Source organism: Callorhinchus milii, unplaced genomic scaffold (genome assembly GCF_018977255.1).
Source record: "Callorhinchus milii isolate IMCB2004 unplaced genomic scaffold, IMCB_Cmil_1.0 Scaffold9, whole genome shotgun sequence".
Classification (NCBI taxonomy): domain Eukaryota; kingdom Metazoa; phylum Chordata; class Chondrichthyes; order Chimaeriformes; family Callorhinchidae; genus Callorhinchus; species Callorhinchus milii.
Window position 1 is genome coordinate 22,944,876 of NW_024704750.1, and position 21,068 is coordinate 22,965,943.

At 46.2% G+C, this 21,068-nt stretch overlaps 2 protein-coding genes across 3 annotated transcripts in view; both read right to left on the reverse strand.

Annotated features, from left to right (window-relative positions):
* Window positions 1-13,598, reverse strand: part of dicer1 (dicer 1, ribonuclease type III) — a 57,154-nt gene extending 43,556 nt beyond the window's left edge. Inside the window, exon 1 of one of the 2 annotated variants that reach the window (XM_007911355.2) lies at window positions 13,537-13,598. The gene's annotated coding sequence lies outside the window, so the exon portion shown is untranslated. Of the gene's footprint in view, window positions 1-12,877; window positions 12,947-13,536 lie in introns of those variants that run through there. The other variant, XM_042337864.1, reaches the window with a different exon arrangement.
* A 3,920-nt stretch (window positions 13,599-17,518) lies between these two features.
* On the reverse strand, window positions 17,519-20,093 carry LOC103190525. Its single transcript, XM_007911354.2, has 4 exons — window positions 19,857-20,093; window positions 19,353-19,510; window positions 18,676-18,834; window positions 17,519-18,297 (listed from the first exon to the last, which is right to left on the reverse strand). Exons 1-4 carry the CDS (start codon window positions 19,947-19,949, stop codon window positions 18,087-18,089), a joined length of 621 nt encoding a protein of 206 aa, XP_007909545.2. The 5' UTR covers window positions 19,950-20,093; the 3' UTR covers window positions 17,519-18,086.
* Between the last annotated feature and the right edge of the window lie 975 nt (window positions 20,094-21,068).

Genomic DNA, 21,068 nt, shown 5'->3' on the forward strand with positions numbered 1-21,068 from the left:
GTTATTCTATATTTTGGGGGGCACGGAGTGACCAATTTCAACTTCAAGTATTGATTGATGTACGCAACATCTCTGACCTCAGGGCAGTGTGCAGTCCAGTAGCTCAGTGGTTAGAGCACTCGCCTAACAATCGAGAGATCTCGGTTCAATACCCGGCAGGGCGAAACTTTCGGCAAGTTTCCTTACTGCACATGTCTGTTTACCTAGCAGTAAATAGGAACCCCATTGTTAGTCGACTGCAGGATTGCTTTTCCAGGATAATAATTCCTTCAAAAAAAATGATAAATTGGTCCCTCAATCCACGACTGTTACACAGGAACAGGAGTAGGCCATTCAGCCCTTCGATTAATTTAGTTATATCATGGCTGATCTGTACCTCAACTAATCCTTTCAATTCCAATTCCCTGCTTACTCCTCATATCCCTTAATACCAAAAATTCTATAAAACTCACTCTTGAAAGTGTGGATGGATCCAGCATCCACGGCCTTTTGGGGTAGAGAATTCCACCACCTTTGAGTAAAAAAATACTTCCCAATTTCACTCTTAAATGGCCCGTGGGACACTGTTGTGCACAATTGGCTGCCATGTTTTGCCCACAAAACATAGTCAATTCACTTTACAGTATATTCGGTGAAGTATTTTGAGACTTCTCGAAGACATGATAAGGCAGCATATCAAATGCAAGGATTATTAATAATCTTTGAGCCAAAACAAGGATGTATTCTGCTCGCCAGCAACAACCTTTCTTATTTTTTAACATTGTGATTGGGAAATTTCATTACGCTGATGACACTGATGGTTGTTGCTTGCTTTGAGCTGAATGCAAGAATAATAATAATAATAATAATCCTTGCATTTGATATAGCGCTTTTCACGTCGGGAGGACGTCCCAAAGCGCTTCACAGAACACACTGTAAAGTGAATTGACTGTATATTTGTGGGCGAACGCGGCAGCCAATTGCGCACAGCAATGTCCCACAAACAGTCGTAGATTGAAAATGACCAATTTATTATTGTTTTTGGTTTTGGAGGGATTATTATTAGGCTCTGTGTGGAGTAAGGAAACTTGCCCAAGGTTTCGCCCTCTGCCTGGAATTGAACTCAGGTCTCTCGCTTGCAAAGCGAGTGCTCTAACCACTGAGCTACAGGACTCCACAAAGTATAAGTAGTTGTGAGATTTCTCTCTTATTTGGACATTAAAGATTTTTTTATAGGAATTTGGATGACAGGATAAACTGATTGATATTATATCCTGAACAGGTTATTTCAAGGTTTTTTAAAATTATTATTATTGTACACAAACTAATAATCCTCAAGAGATGGGGGAAGCGGGGAGGAGAACCAAAAAAAAACGCAAGTAGACAGACTACAGATAAACGTAAAGCACCACTGACAACTGAGAATAGACAATACAACACCTTTGCTTTTCTAAGATTGAGAGCTCACTGTGTTAAGAGGGAGAACATCTGGAAGATTTATCTGGCACAATATTCACTGTCATTATTCAGCACATCAAAAACATCCATGCTGTAGGCCTACTACATTTTGGTAAACCAGAACCAATTCTGGCAATATATTTAATCCCCTATTTACAGCAGAAAATCAGTCAAGAGAATGCAAGTTCCAAATCTTATTTGCCACAGAGCCTGACTTAAAGATCTGATGTAAAGATAGAAAGTACTAAATAGGACCATTTAATTTCACTATTATAGTCAGTGGCACCTGGAACAAACACATCATCCCCACTGCATGTGCACACAGACAATTAAAACAAGTAAAAATAATAATCCTTGCATTTGATATAGTACTTATCACATCTTCTAGATTCACCGAATATACTGTAAAGTGAATTGACTATATATTTGTGGGCGAAACATGGCAGTCAATTGTGCGCAGCAGTGTCCCGCAAACAGTCGTGGATTGAAGTGAATTTATTATTGTGTTTTTTTTCTTGAAGGATTATTATCAGGCGTGGGGCGTAAGTTAACTTGTCCAAGGTTTCTCACTTGTGAGGAGAGTGCTCTAACCACTGAGCCATAGGCCTCTCAAGTCAGCCCAAAATGTGAGAATTCAAGAAGGTATGCTACCAATCAGTTATCAGTAGTTGGAGCTGTAGCCACGTTTTTTTGAGTACTTTGTTCACCTTTCTCGAGGTGAAACATTCTATAAAAAAGGTAAAATACTGAACATGTCTATGAACTTTTTTTCAAGTAACGCAGAACTCGTCATTCATTCGTTTTTTTCTCCCCCAACATTCAGAGCATCATTTTTGTCTTAATTCACCACTACCCATTTAATACCTTACAATAATTATACAGAGTTCACAAACATAAATCATGGAAGAAAAGGGCATTGGCCAATCAAGATCTTACTCTGCAGTCATAAAAATCTACCCCATTATTAACATGACCCTTCGTGGTCAATCTAAGACACCCGACTTCTCTCAATCTTCTCTCAATCTAAGACACCCGACTTCCTGCCCATAAATTGAATAAAACTACCATGTAAAGTATATAGCGAGTACAACAACAAATTGGGTTGATATAGCACAATATAAAAATAAATGCTGCCCTGTAATAACTTCAAGACAGCTATCTAATTATTGGGTCAAAATTATAAACTGAGCTCCACTCAGTGTATGACATCATCTAAATTCTATATTTGAAATGGTTTGTGAATTTTGTGTTCATCAATGTGAGGGATTTTAGTGCTCAGGAACAAATTCACAGCAATTTGTAAAATAACACATAAATAACGCTCCTCAGATCCTGTCATTTCATTTCATTTTGAAAGCCTGCCCATCACTGCCCACCTCCCACCACACAACACATGGATTAAGCTGCATACCAAGGCTCACTGTTTTACACTGCTCCGGGAGTACAACAGTCAACAAATCTCTTCTAGGTTCACCCCAATCCATCAGTGGGTTACCTTTTATGCAGAAGAACGTGAGACTTCTTTTGGGGGAGGAAAAGGATTTTTATTTACACTAGGAACTTTACAGTTTTAAATACATTTCTTCAACTCTTAAATGAATTACAAGGAATAAAATCTCACAGGAAATGTGTGAGATTTAACAAACCGATCTGCTCGTGAAGGGTTTAAGCAGGCTCATGGGACCAAGTCTGGACATGTCATGCTCTATTTATGCTAAGCCTCTAACATTTTTAAAAAAAAAAATTGTGCAGGTTTGTGTTATACACGGATATCAGGCTCCGCCACTGTTAGGACTCCGAGACACTGCCCCTTGTGAAGGGCGTTACATAAATGCAAGTTGTTGTTTCTACGTACATATAAAATACACAAAAAAANCAAATTGTGGTGTTTAACATGAAGTACTGTATTTTGATTCAAGGAGCTTCATAAATATAGAACTTTGTGCACCCAGTGAACTCCTCTTACAAAGCAACTCCCGCAATAGGAAAGGAAAGCGGGCATCCAAAGAGATTAGATGCTTCCTCTTTCTCCCTCAACCAAACACACATTCTCTCTCTTTCTCTTATCCTTAGAACTCTCAATCCTGTTCCTATCTATTCTTTCAACTCTGCTGAACTACTGCCCTAGTCACTTCTGTGGTTTGTTTCAGCCTGTGAAATGTCCAAACGTAGATTATCAAAACTTATCAGAAAAGAACACTTTAATGATGTTACAAGTCACAAAGCAATACTGTAATGAGAGCGTTCTTCTCACTGAAACCAACTGATAAAAAGGTAACTGGGTCCTGTTATCTGTCTTGCACTAGATTAGTATTTCACAATCTTCCAAGAGAATGTGATGCATATATAAACAGAAATAGAAATGACTAAAATATCACAAGATTTAAAATTATAAGCAGTTACGTGCTCAAAACATATTACCCAAATAACACCTAAAAAGGTACTAGTCTTGGGGCATAGTTAATGACTGCAAGGTAATTTTTAAATTTGACCTTGGTTGAATAGCTTGGCATGGAAAAGCTACCACGAGACTCAGTAGAGAACCGAAAACTTAACAAACAGCCCCAGGTAGGTGGCAGTTATCCAAGCTTCGTCTACGGTTGAACGACCAGTCTGGCTCAGCAGGCGAGACTTGGGAGGTATAGACATGCCCGCAACTGTGCAAGTCAAAGCACAGCGATTCAAGCTGAGAAGTACCATTCCAACCTGAAATCAACTTTAAAGTCACAATTTATGCATAAAAATGGATAATCGCGGACATATGTTGAGGAAAATAATCTCCCAAACACCTTTTTCTAATCTAACTCAGGAAGGATTTTCTGAGCCAGATTTGTTCCACCAAAAGACTGAACAGTACTGCTAATGGCACCAATGCTTCCTCAAGTGCTGCCATGATTAATAGACGTGGCACTCCTAAAAAAAACATTAATACAAACACTCACTTTTCACGTGTAGCAATTAATACCCCTATAAGAAATAAACAGTAAACGACTTGAAGGTATGACCCCTGAATTTGACTTAACCCACTTGTATTAACGGACACTCACTCACCAGCTGTTCACCAGTCTCATCATTCTCGAATCAAATATGAAAAGAAAATCGATTTGATTCAATGCATCACCCTTCTAGACCATCTGCACTGCACCATCAGTTCATCTCTCGAGGTGAGAAACCACAGACAAAAAAGATTAATAAAGTGAAAGCTATAACATGTTTTGTGCTTGCTGAAGACGATCTAAGGTATCAATGTACATGCTGTCTAGTTCCAGTCCACAAATGCAGTTTCATACTGGACATGTGACACCTCGATACAGGATACCCTGCTGAATAATAGTGTCGAAACCAAGAGGCAAACACGTTTTCTTTCTAAACTTTCAGAATTAGAAAGAGCATCTTAAAATAAGCATTTGTTATAGCTAGCACTAGAATGATGAATGTATCTCCACTCATGGGGCCAACAATAAATCACCTTTGTCTTTGTCACTTCCCAGTTATTACGGGAGGAGATATTTATCATCTCACTGTTTTCTGTGACAGATACATACTGCTGCATGGCAAACTATAACCATTTACCTTATGCTCATCACACCAATACCATAAAATGTAAAGGAACAGATCAAAACTAAAGCCTCACTTAAAACAAAACTTTCTATTCCATTGAAGGTCGTGTTGTATAATTACTAAGATAAGTTGAACAATCAAAAACTAATGAATTAATATTTCAGTATGGTCGGGTTTATATTTCCCACCCCAAACTAATAAGCTGGCTAGACAGAGTATCCTCAGGGAGAACATAAATTCATAATTCATTAGGTTCCCTCATGGTACCTTCAATAGAGCTAATGAGCACTTTTGGGGGATGGGAGAAAAAGCAGGTCCCTAAAATCACAGCCAGTATTTCAGGTTTTAAAATAGAACTGTACAAATATAGCCTAGATGGTGATAACCTAAGAGTAGAGGAGGAAAGAGATCTGGCGATTCAGATCCACAAATCTAAACTACAATACAATACACAGGGAGATAAGGCTATAAAAAGATCAATGGAGTCTTGGGCTTTATATCCAGAGGGATATTATATAAAAGTGACTTAATTTGTATAAAACCTTGGTTAGACCACATTTGGAGTACTGTGTCCAACGCTGTTCACATTACAAGAAGGATATAGCAGTGATGAAGAGCATAGTATAGGTTTATTTGGATGAAACCAGGGCTGGTAGCTTACTGCTATCAGGATAGACAGGCTAGGTTAGTTTTTTTACTAAAATACATTTAAGAGGGGAATTAATAAAGCTGGTTAAAAAGATGTTCCCACTGGTTGGAGAATCCATAACCATGGGACACAAGTATAAGATAACATAAAATAGCTGAAAGCTTCCCATATTGTTGGTAAATTGCTTCCTATACTGTAAGAGACCCCAGTTCCATCAATCTGTGTTACACTACATCATGCAATGCAGACTGGAAAGTCGCTGGTTTGCAATTCATTCACTCAATTGGGGAAGAGGACGGAACGTCTTCATGTAGACGTTGGAAGGAATAATCGACCCATTCCTTTCCCAAAGGTAGAGACTCAGTCTGGGGGAAACTATCCCACTGGAGGCTTCAGATATGATACACAAATAATCATTATTCAAGTGTAAACTGAGATAGCGCAAGAATCATTGAAGAATGTTATTGTCCGCAGCTGACAAATGTGTACTTTCCAAAAAGGGTAAATTGGATGTCGATCAGGAATTCTGAGCGATTTTTACACTTACCTGGTTTGGGTAATGAACCAAACTCAGTGCATCTGGAATCTAACACCTTCCTTGTCTACATGGCCCAGTTACACACTCTGTGGTACATCACCCGCAATACTTCTTCCTTTACTAGGGTTCCACAACACTCGTGAATGAATGAACCGAAGGCTGTTTAAAATCACCAGATCGCCACTATGGACTCAGGACAGGGTGAAGAAATATTCATAGGTACAACAACATGAACGGTTTTCTCTCCTAAATTACATTTATATATTTAATACCCGATATTTCATTCACTAACTTATATCAAGAAAACCGCATTCAGCTGCCCTGACAATGTGACACCATCACATCTTCGCGTAAATTTAACCTTCTAAAATCCTCTTGCATCTGCAATCAATCCAAATACCTTATAAGGACATCAAACCATCCACGTCATATTTTTTGCATACTGGGCCAATTTACCTTTGCCCAAAATTACAACCTGGAGATGCCCTTGCTGTTCTGGAAAGCTGCTGAGGCTATGAAGTTCACCCCATGACAGACACAGTAAAGACTAAGATAACGACATGTCAAATCTACAGCTATCAGAAGTAACAAAAGGTGGCAGAGCAGATGTCACTTAGGGTACTCGTGCAGAGCCATGCAAATTGTATATCTGTGCCATCTAAATAAAAAAAATTTTATGTGCCTGAACACGAAGGCAATAGGAAATCTGAGCCAAGATGCAACACCTGGAACTATCCATCACCTTCCTCCTGTAAACATACCAGCTGACACCAGTTCCAGTTTACCTACTGCTCACACATTAAAAACCTCTATAATAATAATCCTTGCATTTGATATAGCGCTTTTCACGTCTTCTAGATGTCTCAAAGCACTTCACAGAATATGCTGTAAAGTGAATTGACTGTATATTTGTGGGTGAAACGCGGCAGCCAATTGCGCACAGCAGTGCCCCACAAACAGCCGTGGATTGAAAATGACTAATGTATTCTTGTTTTGTTTAGGAGGGATTATTATTAGGCGTGTGGAGTAAGGAAACTTGCCCAAGGTTTCGCCCTGCCTGGAATTGAACCCAGGTGTCTCACTTGCAAGGCGAGTGCTCTAACCACTGAGCTACAGGACTCTACTTTGAGCATTTGCACCATTTAACTCAACAACCCTGGTAACCTTTCAGCAGCCACGATACTGTACCATATCTGTGATTACCACGTGGTTTCCCTCAATAGTTGTTGAGTAACATGAAGTACAAAATCACATTATATCAATGAATATGCAAATACAGATGCTGTCCTGTGCAGATCATTCCAAAAGCAAACTCCCCATAAAGTTTCCGATTTCAGAAACATTAAAACAATATCGATGTGCATCTCAGCATAGCTCTCTCCACTATTCAAAGTGCCATGATAACCAGAAAGAAACGCGAGTGGATAAAACATTGGCTTTCCAAGTTTCCTTAGGTAATCCCTGGCTATGCCTACAATCCACTTGACCAATTGTTGTGAAAGAACAAATAATCAAAATACAAAAGGCAAAATACTCCAGATGCTGGAAATCTGACATAAGTCGCTGGGAACACTCAGCAGGTCAGGCAGCATCTATGGAGAGGAAAATGGGTTAATGAAAGGTCATCAGCCTGAAACATTAACCCACTTTCCTCTATCCACAGATGTTACCTGACCTGCTGAGGGTTCCTACAATCAACAGAATCTGTATTTAATTAATTAATTAATTATTTTTATATACAGTACAATCGATGCAAGGAGCATTATACTTGTGGGCTGAAAAAAAAGTTATTTCTCCCTCAATTAAACTACAGTGTCAAAAGACCTGCCACATTCGTCTTCTACTTAGGCGACACAAAATCATAATAATAATCCTTGCATTTGATATAGCGCTTTTCACATCGGGAGGGAGTCCCAAAGCGTTTCACAGAACACACTGTAAAGTGAATTGACTGTATATTTGTGGGCGAACGCGGCAGCCAATTGCGCACAGCAATGTCCCACAAACAGTCGTAGATTGAAAATGACCAATTTCTTATTGTTTTTGGAGGGATTATTAAAATATAGGTTTTGCCCACAAAATGTACAGTTACTACACTTTACTTTACAGTATAATTCTGTGAAGCATTTGAGACGTCTAGAAGATGTGATAAGGCGCTATGTCAAATGCAAGGATTATTATTATTATTCCCAGAATAAGGAAATTCGTCACACAGGCCAATGGCAGGCTTTGAGAATGGTCTCCAATAGGGGGCGCAGCACTTCCTCATCAGGGTGATCCCTGTACAATACAGAGATGTCATATGCAGCGGGCTATTTAATTGCTGTAACCAGGGTTGACAATGATCTACAGGCAGTGATGATTATGGATAAAAGCAGACGACTAGTGAAATCAACAATACATCCTTGTTTAAACCATAAAATCTGTGCCGAGCAAATCAGATGTGGATTGACCCATAGATGCTAAAGCAAAGGCATGTTTGGTTGTCTTACTGCCAATCTGGACTTCAAGAAGGTGAGCTAAAACTGATTCCACAGAGTAACCGGCAAAAGATTTCAAGTGAAAAGAGGCACCAGAGACAAGAGGAGATGCTGATCACTTTGTATCATTCAAACAGAGATTGTGGCTCCCATATCAATCAATTATTGCCCTTCACACAGGGTTGTGTCCCAGAGCATTTTCACTGCATCACAGACAATCCATTTAGATAAACATTTTAGGTAGTTCTGTACAACAATATTTGCTGTTCCAGTCCACAGAAAATCTTGGACAAGGTTTCCAGGCAGGAAGCCTTTATAAGCATAAAACATGTAGCATTTGATTCTGTCCTCATATGATGCCTCTAGCAGGCAAGGAGATTTCCTCTCCAAAGGAGCGGCCCAAGCTCAGTAATCGAGCCTGCAGAAACTATGACGGAGCCAGCAAGGGCCTTCAAATCAAGCAGACCATCGAAGAGGATCTTAATCCTCAGCTAACTTAGATCTAGCACTTCTAAAACAGAAGAGTCGACCAAAGAGCTAGCAAATCATAAGGTTATTATAACATTACAAGAAGTAACAAAGGTGAAACTTTCTGAGATTTCTGAGAAGGTGAAGGCTCAAATGCTGTTAAATTAATAGAAGGGTTGTTACGTTCTATACTCAAAAGACAATTTAGTTGGTATAGAAATAACCGAGTTTAAGCTTAAGCAATGGTGATGATTGTTCACTCTCAATCAACTGAAGATGTTCCGAGTATTTTATGCAAGAACTACGATTCCAAGGTACCACGATTACTTATGACAACTTTTCCCAAGATTGATGTCCAAACAGAGAATGGCAGAATAAAGAGGATTCACCATCAAAGGACATTCGTTATCAACTCCTTTACCTGGCTCGTCTTGAGATCGTAACAGAAGTTAAGACCCACAAAGCCTCACCACTTTGTAAGGAACAGGCTTTCACCTCCATCAAGATCACAGGGTACTTCCGTTCACTCCAACTACAGTGCAGGTTGGATGTTGGGATAAGGGTTAAAGGGAAAAATCATGTTTAATTTAAATGCACTTTTCAGGGCTAACCCCACATCCGTGCCATGACCAGCTCTGCCTTGCCCCACCTCTGCAACATTGCATGTCTCTCACCACAGGGCCGCCAAGACTCTCATCCACCACACCCAGGCACGACTGCACAAACTCCCTGCTTGTTGGCCTCCCCAACTCCTCCCTCTACAGACTGCAGATCATCCAGAACTCTGCAGCCTGTGTCCTAATCTGCGCCAGGCTTCACAACCCTATCACCCCCATCCTCGGCCAGCTGCACCGGTTGCCATCACTCAGAGGATATAGTTCAAGATCCTGCTTCTCACCTTCAGCCTCTCTGCCCCCACTCTCTGGAACTCCAACCCAAAGCCCCTCCACCTCACCCACTCCCTTGCCTTCTTCAAGATGCTCCTCTTCAACCGTGCCTTCGGTCACCCTACCCTTCCCACCCTCCACCCCTCCTGATCCCAACCACCAGCTCAGGTGCAGATCCCTGACTGTCCAGCGCCTTGGAACATCCTCCTGACTTGGAAGGCACTATAGAAGTGTAATTTATTGATGTAGGAGATAATTACAAATTCTGATTCAGCATGTTTAGGTAATGTTCACAGACAGCTCAAAACACCTTACCAAAAGAAAATATTGTCATTATTTCCCTGCTCTATGTTAAATAATAAAAACGGATATTAAAAGCCTATGGAGTGGCAGCTTAATTCTACAACTCTCTATTTTGTCAGCATTCATGAAGGCATAAGAACGATAATTCCTGAATTTAGGACACAGAACTATGAGGAAAGGATAGCTATCCTGAAACTTTATTCTAACACGAGAAAGCTGAGTGCTTCACATTAAAGAGTTTAGATTGAGATTTTTTTTAATGATCAGGCTCAAGACCACACAGCGATAACTTCAGAATAACTACAAAAGAGCGTAAGAAATGCAGAATAATTTTTTTTAGTAAAACAGGCACCTGGAACAAATTACCAGCCTAGGTGGTGGAACAACAAGGTACAAAGGATTTCAAAAACAAACTAGACAAGTTGCTGTCAAGTAAAAGGGTTTGGCATTATTAGATTTAGTGGCAGTTATACCAAGGGAATCTTGTGGGAAATTGGATGAGTAGGCTAGGTGGACAGATGGTCAATTCCTGACTGAAAATGTTGCTTTCCGATTTGTAAAGTGTCTCTATGGAATCTTACATAACCTCAAATACTGAAGTGATGTGAACAACATGGATTGTGTATGCTTTCTATGAATTGGCATAATTAGAATCAGTGACCTGAAGTTTACAAACTTTTTTTTAAATTCAAGATAGTCACTTGTGAAAACTGCCACACTAAGAATGAAGGAGACAGAAAACTGACTCAAGATTCACAACAAAATCCATGGCATGAAGAAACATTTGGCCAAATAATCACACCAATAATACAAAACATATGCTGCATCCCACTCTCTTAATGTCCCTCACGATCAAAGGACGGACATTTGCTAGCAACGTCTTTACCAGGCCCAACTTGAAATCTTAAGGAATCCGTTCATTCCAGCCTATACTTTACAGCCACTGAACAAGGTAACAAGTGGCCTACTCTGTACCTTACATTCCCTGACCAGTCTCTCTCACTCAATCCCATTTACAGCATATTTTGCTCAGTCCCAGTTACAGCATATTTCTTAGGAACTCCCCAATCACACCAAAAAGGAAAACACGGACCAAGCAAACTCTCCAGAACCAAATACGGGTTTAAAAGTTATGCCCAGGCTCAGAAGGGAAGAGTAGAGCAAAGCACCACCCCACCATTCGTCTATCCTCCTGGTAAGCATGTGTGAGTACCGGAATGCCAGACATGGCTATAACAACTTCCATCAATCAATAACACTCACTGTTCATTCCACTTTACTGGCACTGAACAAGGTAACAGTGGGCTCAATTGTACCTTACAGTCTCTCTCGCTCTATCCCATTTACAGCACAGAAACCACAGGACTTCCCCTCTTCTGTCTCCCTATGGGTATCCTCCCGACGTGAAAGGCACTATACAAATGTAATCTTGTTGTTGTGTGCCCATTTAAAGTTTATGGAAACTGTAAGTGTTACAGCTCCATACCTAGTCTCTGTCTGATCCCATTTACAGTATGTAAAGCCCCCCCACCACCATCCATCCCTCAGGTCTCTCATAGAAACAGGAGTAGTCATTCAACTCCTTGAGCCTGTGGCACTATTCTCTACAATCATGACAACACAACACGATTATATTTGTATAGCGCCTTTCATGTCGGGAGGATGTCCCAAGTTGCTGGACAGTGTACAGCATTTCAGACCTGAGCTGGGGTCACGGAAGGAGAAGGGAGGTGACCGGTGGCATGGTCGAAGAGGAGAGTTTTGAGGCAGGACTTGAAGGAGGCTAAGGAGGAGAGTTTTGAGACAGGACTTGAAGGAGGGTAAGGAGGGGGCGAGGCGGAGTGATTGGAGGATGGAATTCCAGAGGTTGGGGGTAGAGTGGCTGAAGGCTCTCCTGCCAATGGTGGGGCGGGTGGGTCGGGGGGCGTGGAGCAGGCCAGAGCCGGCTGAGCGGAGGGAGTGGGCGGGCTGTTAGGGAGTTAGGAGGTCGAAGAGGTAGGGTGGGGGGGGCGAGGCCATGGAAGGCTTTGTAGGTGAGGACCAGGATCTTGAACGCTGGTCTATACCTCAACTCCTCACTTGAATCTCTTGATACCCTAACCTAACAAATATCTATCCACTTCAGTCTTGAAAATGTGAATGGATCCAGCATCCACAGCCTTTTGGGGAGGGAGATCGTCCTAGATTTCCACTACTTTTTGGGAGAAAAGCTGTCTCCTGACTTCACTGGCTTAGCTCCAGTTTTAAGTCGATGCACCCTTGTTCTGGATTCCCCCACCACATGAAATAGTTTCTCTGCCTGTCCAGTCTGAGCCCCATCTACAGTGTGTAACCCCCAGTCTCCCCCTGTCCAGTCTGAGCCCCATCTACAGCCTGAGCCCCATCTACAGTCTGTGACCCCCAGTCTCCCCCTGTCCAGCCTGAGCCCCATCTACAGTCTGTAACCCCCAGTCTCCCCCTGTCCAGCCTGAGCCCCATCTACAGTCTGTAACCCCCAGTCTCCCCCTGTCCAGCCTGAGCCCCATGTAAGTACGTGTGCACAGTGTGAACGTACAGTGCTACATCTGCCACCTCCACCTCCCAGGCCCAACAAACGCGGAGAGGAGAGGAGAGCGAAGCCTTCCCCCCACACCAGCACTGAGTACCCAGGCCCGAGCACTAGGCCTCGCTCCCTGCGACCAGGGCGGAAGCCACGCTCTCTCCGCTCCACCCCCGCCCCACTGTCCCTGACAGCACATCGGGGGCCCGGAGTCGGGGTGAGCCGAGCTCTCGAGAGGCGGACGCCCAGAACGGGGGGGTGTGGGCGACTCCAGGCCCTAATGGCGGCGGCGGCGACGAGGCGAGGAGTGAAACCCCGGGGGGCGGGGAGAGGAAGGGGGAGGCTGTCCTCTTCCTCCTCCTCTCTCTCTCGCCACACGAGGGGCAGCTCGTGAGAGAGTGAGCGTGTGTGTGTGTGTGTGAGGGGCACCGAGCGAGCGAGCGAGCGGCGCGGTTAAAACAATGGCGACGGCGCGGGGGGGGGGGGGGGGCGTGGAACATTCTGGCAAACGCGCCGCCCTCCCGCGCGCTCTCTCTCTCTCTCTCTCTCCACACGGAGCCGTGTGTGTGTCCGTCCGTGAACGCTCACGGTTCTCACCCGTGAACAATGGTAACGGCTGTTAAAACGGGGCGGGCGGTGAGTGAAGGCGGTGAGAGTCGCTGTGTGGCTCTTACCCCCGGGGCCGGTGCTGCTGCTCACTGGCTGCCGGTGACGGGCTGCATATCTCGCGCTCGCTGCGCTCGAGCGGCCGCTTTTTTTATTACTAAGCGCCTGCGCGGGAGGGAGGGGGAGGGAGGGAGAGAGGAACGAGCTCCTCTGACTGGGTTATGTGCCGCCCCCCGCCATTGGTCGCTCACCACACCCCCCCCCCCAGCTGGTCGGGCTTCTCCAATCGGACCGGCCGTACCTTGCGTCGGCGGCGAAGGAGCGCCTCTCCGCTGGGTTATGGGCCGCCCCCCGTCATTGGTCGCTCACCACACCCCCCCTCCCAGCTGGTCGGGCTCTTCCAATCGGAGCGGCCGTACTTTGCGTCGGCGACGAGGGCGTTCCTCTGACTGGGTTATGAGACGCCTCCCTCCATTGGTCGCTTACCCCACCCCCAGCCCCCATCTGGTCCGGCTCCTCCAATCGGAGCGGCCGTACCTTGCTCCGGCTGGCGGACGGTGGGTGGGAGGGGGCGGCTGTGGCGCAGCGTTGCGGGAATAGAGCACTTTCACCCGCCGCCATCTTTTTTAATGACCTTTGACCCATGAAGGGGGTAACAATGATGCCAATAATCCACGCGTTTGATACCACGTGTTCGAGACGTCTCAAAGCGCTTCTCAGAATATTACTGTAAAGTGCTGCAAAGTGACCGTTTTTTTTGGGGGGAGGGGGTGAAACGTATGTCCTGCGAAGCGCTTTGAGGCGTCCCAATTGATAACAAAATGTAATTTTGTCGTTGTTGTCTCACCGGCGTGACAAGGCGCTGTATCAGATTCAAGGGTTATTAATACTGTAAAGTGCAGTGACTGTGGGGGAAGAGCAGCAGCCGCGGGGTGGGGGGGGGGGGAGTGTCAGTCAGGGCAATCCCTCAGAGAGAAACTCTCTTCTCTTTTCGAACAGCGCCCCGACATCTTTAACGTCCACCCGAACAGGCAGACGAGACCTCCAAACGTCTGCTACAACAACAACAACAACAAGATTCCATTTATAAAGCGTCTTTCACGTCAGGAGGACGTCCCAAGGCGCTGCACAGTTGGGTCATGACCCGAGCAGGGGGGAAATGGTCAGGGTGAGGGGAGGGAAGGGAGGGAGCAAGGAGGGGGGAAATGGTCAGGGTGAGGGGAGGGAAGGGAGGGAGCGAGGAGGGGGGAAATGGTCAGGGTGAGGGGAGGGAAGGGAGGGAGCGAGGAGGGGGGAAATGGTCAGGGTGAGGGGAGGGAAGGGAGGGAGAGAGGAGGGGGGAAATGGTCAGGGTGAGGGGAGGGAAGGGAGGGAGCAAGGAGGGGGGAAATGGTCAGGGTGAGGGGAAGGAAGGGAGGGAGCGAGGAGGGGGAAGAGAGTCGAGAGGGGAGCTGAAGGCTACTCGCAGTAATATAATAATATCACCATAATAATGCACAACACTCGTGGCTTTAATGTGGTTGAACCATCTCAAAGCCTTGCAGCAGGCGCTTGCTGTCAAGTGTCGCGTCACGAGTTATCTTTGCTGGCTCAGTTGAGTAAAAGCACTCCCGCATCTCTTGCAGAGGAGCATTAGCGACAACCTGCATTGTTATAATAATAATCCTCGCACTTGATCCATCACATCTTCAAGATGTATCAAAGCGCTTTGCAGTATATATGTAAAGTGAATTGACGGTATATTTTGTGGGCGAAACGCGGCAGCCAATTGCGCACAGCAGCGTCCCCACAAACTGCCGTGGATTGAGTGACCAAATTATTAATTTTTTGAGGGATTATTATACCTGGAAAAGCGATCCACCAGCCGGGTTCCTAATTACTGCTAGGCAAACAAGTGTTTGGAGTGAGGAAACTTGCCCAACGTTTCGCCCTGCCGGGAATTGGATCCAGGTCGTCTCGCTTGAGATGCGAGTGCTGTAACCACTAAGATATTGTATACTGAAATGCTTCATTCATTTTTAAAAAAATAAATAAAGATACACAACCAGATATTAAATTAAGACATGGTTTTATTAACGGCTTGAAATAGCTTTTTATTCCCGTACAAACGTAAGTGTACAAACCCTTCCCGAACCTTTACAGAAAATATACAGGACTCTGCCAACTCTTGTAGTAAAAAGATTTACCATATAAAAGTCATTGTATCATCTAACCACGGCCATATTTCTTTGTTTTGGAATAAGTACATCTCAATGGGAGTCAGAAAGTCAAGGGCATTTTCTATATATATATAAATATATTCTCATCCAAATGATCTCTAGAGTGGGGATAAAACACGACACAGAGTGCCATGCACGGCAATGTGTACCTAACATACCATACAGCTCCTCTTTTCCCGTCAATACCATGCACAGTCCTGTGTTCTACATTTAAATATAAAACCTATCTCCTTTTCTTATATAAAGCAATTATTTTAGTGTTCAATTATTTTCCTAATTTCTTTCCCGCCCGTTGAGGGCCGGACCTCAGCCTCTCCCTGTTGGGGTTAGCTCCTGGAGTACTGGTTGCCCTTTGGGACAACAACAACTTGCCTTTATACAGCATCCCCCCCACACAGGGTAGTGTCCCAGAGAGCTTGACAGTGGTGGAGCGCGATGCCAAGCCTGGGGGAGGGGACCATAGGCATGGTCTTCAGGACCTAAAGATGAGGAAGGAGGGGGAAAGGTGGAGCTCGAGACTACACCCCCACCCCATGTAGGGGTGTGTGTTGGTGTGTGTATATATGAGTGTGTGTGTTGGTGTATGTGTTGGTGTACGCGTATGGATGTATGTGTTGGTGTATATGTCTGGGGGCGTCCGTGCGCGTGTATGAGGGTGTGGGTGTTGGTGAATGTTTGTGTGTACGTATGAGTGTGTATACGTGAGGTGTGGCAGTGAGTGTCGGCCGGCCACTCAACCCCTCACCAGTAGAGGGCGTCACAGCCGAGCCAGATACAGATACAATCAGCAGCGGCACCAGGAGCAGGAACTCTGACTGCTTTTCCCAACTGAGACCAGCACGGACCGGGGATTCGAACCCAACACCCACCGTGGGGGCTGCCCCCAGAGACAACATGGCTGTATATCAAGATGTCGCTTTTTCCTCTTTACGTTTGGTGAAAATCAGCAACAATTGAAGCTCAGTTGATCTTTTTTTTGACAAAAGTACGTGAAAGGAATTCTCTGAGCCGGGCGCGGAGACCGTATACAGCTCACGAGAAACTCACCGCTCCCGAAGGGGTGTCGTTCATGCCCTGGCACCTCCCTACCTCTCCCACCTTCTTACCCCCCACAACGCACACCTCTCAACTGGCTCCAGCCTCCTGCATGTCCCTCGTGCTCTCCATTCCACCATTGCCTGCCGCGCTTTCAGCCACTACTCCCTGAAACTCTGGAACACTCTTCCTCTATCCTTCACCTTGCTCCTTCCTTCCCCATCTTCAGGTCGCACTTGAAGACCTTCCTATTTGACCAGTGCATATGGTCACCTCCCTTTCCCCCCGGGTTGGGGTTGTGCTCTACCACTGTTAAGCGCTCTGGGACGCCAGCCTGTGTGAGCAGAGCCGTGTGAATGCAAGTTTTGTTGTCTAAAGCATCCCAAGCTCAGAAGCGGTCCATTTATATATTATTATAATAATAATAATCCTCGCATTTGGTACAGCCCCTTATCACGGCTTTGAGACGTCTCAAAGCGCTTCACAGGATACACTGTAAAGTGAATTGACCGTATATTTTGTGGGCGAAACATGGCAGCCATTTATGCACAGCAGCGTCCCACAAATGGTCATGGATTGAATGACCAAATTATTATTTTTTTGTAGGGATTATTACCCCCAGAAAAGCGATCCACCGATCGACTAACAACCGGGTTCCTACTTACTGCTAGGCAAACAGAGGCGTGTGGAGCAAGGAATTTTGCCCAACATTTCGCCCTGCCCGGGAATCAAACCCAGGTCCTCTCACTTGTGAGGTGAGTGCTCTAACTACTAAGCTACAGGACTCCACAATATAGCGGATTTATATAGTGCTCCTCACACAGGGTAGCGTCCCAGAGCATTTGACCGGTTGACTAAGACCTGCCGGGTGCCCAGTGACAATCTGTAAGGGTTCATTCCATTTCATCCCGAGCTGGGTCAAAGCAAACCGTTCTTTCTTCGTTTGAAAGAGAAATGCTTCCAGCATTTGCAAGCAGATAAGAAAAAAGGACCATTGTTGGTCTCAAGCAGAAACAACATGGCTGGTTTCAGTGTAAAGTACTCTCCTCCTCACCCCAACTCACCCCACTCTCCATTTCCCATCCGTTTGACAAACATACATCCGCACATCACACACACGCAGGGATATAGAACACGGAACATTCAACACCGCCTGTGGTGGCATTCACAAGCAAGATCCCAGTTTCTCCAGCTCAAAGTTGCCGGCTGATATTCCGGGTGGGGGAGCGGAGGAATAGTCACTGACACACACTCAGACACACAGACACCTTTGGTAAAAGAAAGTCAAAACAGGAAGGAAAGACCAGGAGCGAATGGCGCAGAGAAACAGGTTTGAAGCCCGGTCACAGCACACACTGACACCATCAGCTCCACACTGACTGCATCAGTGAGTCCATGTCCAGATGTAGCAGGACAATCAAACAGTAGATGGCCATCCAGATCAGGATAAAGAGGTACGGAGGGCCGGGAGGCCGTTGGGGGCCAGAGGCAGGGTCCTCAACCCTCTGGGCCAGTGACGAGAGCGGCACAGCTTCCTGGAGACCCTCCTCTTCCAACCTTGTCCCTGAGCCGTCACTGGTAGGAAACAACCACGTTCATCAGTCAGTCGGCACAAGCACTGGCAATCTTCATCCTCAATCACACAGCCTCACCATAGACTGTCTCTGCCTCGTGTACACACATACACGGACACACACACGCTAACATGCACACAGAGACACACACAGAGACAACACACATACGCACATGCTGATACACTCACTCACACTCAAAGACACACACACTCATACGGACAGACAGACAGACACACTCACATACTCATACACACATAGGCACACTCTCACACTCGAAACACACACTCATACAAACACACAGACACACATACTCATACACAAACACACAGGCACACATACACACACAGACAGGTATAGAGCAGGAAGTCACACTGCTAACCTGGTCCGCTTGCGAAGCCCCTCACGAGTTGTCGAATTCTCCAGCCACACGGCACTGTGAACGGCCTTTGTAACCACAATCGGCTCAGGGCTGGGGGGAGCCTGATGGAGACTGGGCTCCATTTCCCGGGCAATCGTGGTCCTGGTGGAATTGGATGAGCTGGAGAGAGGGAGAGAGAGACAGAGAGAGAGAGGAACATCATTTCACTCTTGTGGCAAAGCTTCCCGAAAAGTCTCAACCGAGCAAAAATTCCCAGCTCCCAGCATTCAAGGTTCATCCTTTCCTTCGACAGCCCGTCAACATCACAATGTCCGAAAGCGCCTCTCATCTCACTGGCGATCAGTCATGTGTAGTGACTGTTTGTTGTAAATCGTAACAATCCTTGCATTTGACACAACGCCTTATCGCGTCTTCGAGACGTCTCAAAGCGCTTCGCAGGATATACTGTAAAGTGTAGTGACGGTATATTTTGAGGATGAAACGCGGCAGCCAATTGGGCGCAGCAGCGTCTGGCAAACAGTCGTAGATTATTGAGTTGCCAATTTTTTTTAAGGGATTATTACCCCTGGAAAAACTATCCACCAATTGACTGACAACCGGTTTCCATACTTACATCGTAAACGATTAGCAAGAATGGGGAGAGTGATGGGAGGCAAATATATCTACGGTGGTCTCACCTCTCTGGGGCTGACCCCTGGACGCCAGGTACTGTGTGTCTGTCTCTGTTGCACGTGTCGGCGGTGTTGTCCAGTTGGCGGGCGTGCCCTCCACCTTCTTCGTCCCACGTCTCCCCGGCCCCCCGCTCCAGTACATCACAGATCTCCTCCTCCACCTCCTGTAACAAGGTCAGAAAGTCAGCCAAGCTCAGACGTCCATCGCCCTTCTCTCCCCATCGTGTCTGTGCTGGTGCTCGCTCCCCCACTGGAGCTCTCTACTCTAACCCCATTCCCTGCTCTCTCTCTCTCCCCATCGTGTCTGTGCTGGTGCTCGCTCCCCCACTGGAGCTCTCTACTCTAACCCCATTCCCTGCTCTCTCTCTCTCTTCCCATCGTGTCTGTGCTGGGGCTCGCTCCCCCACTGGATCTCTCTACTCTAACCCCATTCCCTTTCTCTCAGATCTGATAGATGTTCTGGACTGTGCTGTCCAACAACCCAGAACATCACACATATTGAAGCGTTACCTCCGAATTGTCGCTGTTTCCTGCCTCCTCTTCAGGCTCCAGTATTTGAAGATCCTCGTACTTCGGCACTGCCATCCCAGCTTCTAACTCCATCTCAATCCTCTGTCCACTGGCTGCTGGGGCAGGTGCAACTCCAGACACCTCCAGCTTTGAGGGAGAAAAGCCCCCCTTGGGTGGGATAGAGGAGATCCTCGCAGGTGGGAGAGAGGGTGAGAGAGAGGAGGTCTTTATTGGTGGGGGAGAGTAGGTCTTTATGGGTGGGGGAGAGGGTGGGGGAGTGGAGGTCTTTATGGGTGGGGGAGAGGAGGTCTTTATGGGTGGGGGAGAGGAGCCCCTCACGGGTGGGGCAGAGGAGACCCAGGTGGTTGTGGCAGAGGGTGGGGGAGTGGAGCCCCCTGTGGGTGGGGGAGGGCAACCATGTGGCTCACTGTGAGCGAGTTGCCCTGTGTTCCCCAGTGTGAGCCCCTGCTCGGATTCGGGGGTGCCCAGGGCATTGTCAGAGCGAGTGGGGCTGAGCTCCGGGGCTGACAGTGTGCCGCTCAGCTCCGAGCACGACTGGTAGGCCTCGTCTGTCAGTGGCGACGAGTCCTTGTCCATGTGCGAGTAGTACAGTGTCACACGCTCTTCCTCATCATCCTCCTCCTTCTCTTCCTGCCCCGACAAAGTCTCCAATCGCTCGGAGACTTGGTAGTGAGGGTAGTACAGCTGAAGCCTCCTGGACACATCCTCATCGTCCACCTGGGTCTCATTGTCCAACGGCTCATCATTCCAGGGAGGTGACTCTCGGCCAGTCATTGTAAAGGGCCGGTTAGAGGGATCCTTAGAGCCCTTTACAATGACGTCTTGGGAGACACCTCCCTGGGATGACGAGCCAGGCCTCTCCTCTGTCTCTCCGCTCTCCACAGAGAGCATCCGGCCGGGATCGCCGGCAGTCTGGCTGTTGATAGGATCTCTCCAGCGAAGGGATAGGTTTTGGGTTTGAGGTTGGGGGGAAGGTCCTTCCAAGGTCTCGTCATCCGAGCAGGAGCCAGGCCAACATTCAGGGAGAGACGGGTGGAGTTCAGCATGCTTTGCCAGCTTGGGCGCTGGTGGACCTGGCGATGGTGGGCTACTGAGATCTTCAGAAGAAGAAATCCCCAACTTCAATTTTCGACTCTCGGACCTTTCTGGACGGAGCACGACATAGATCTCCTCCACTGACTCGATCAGGCT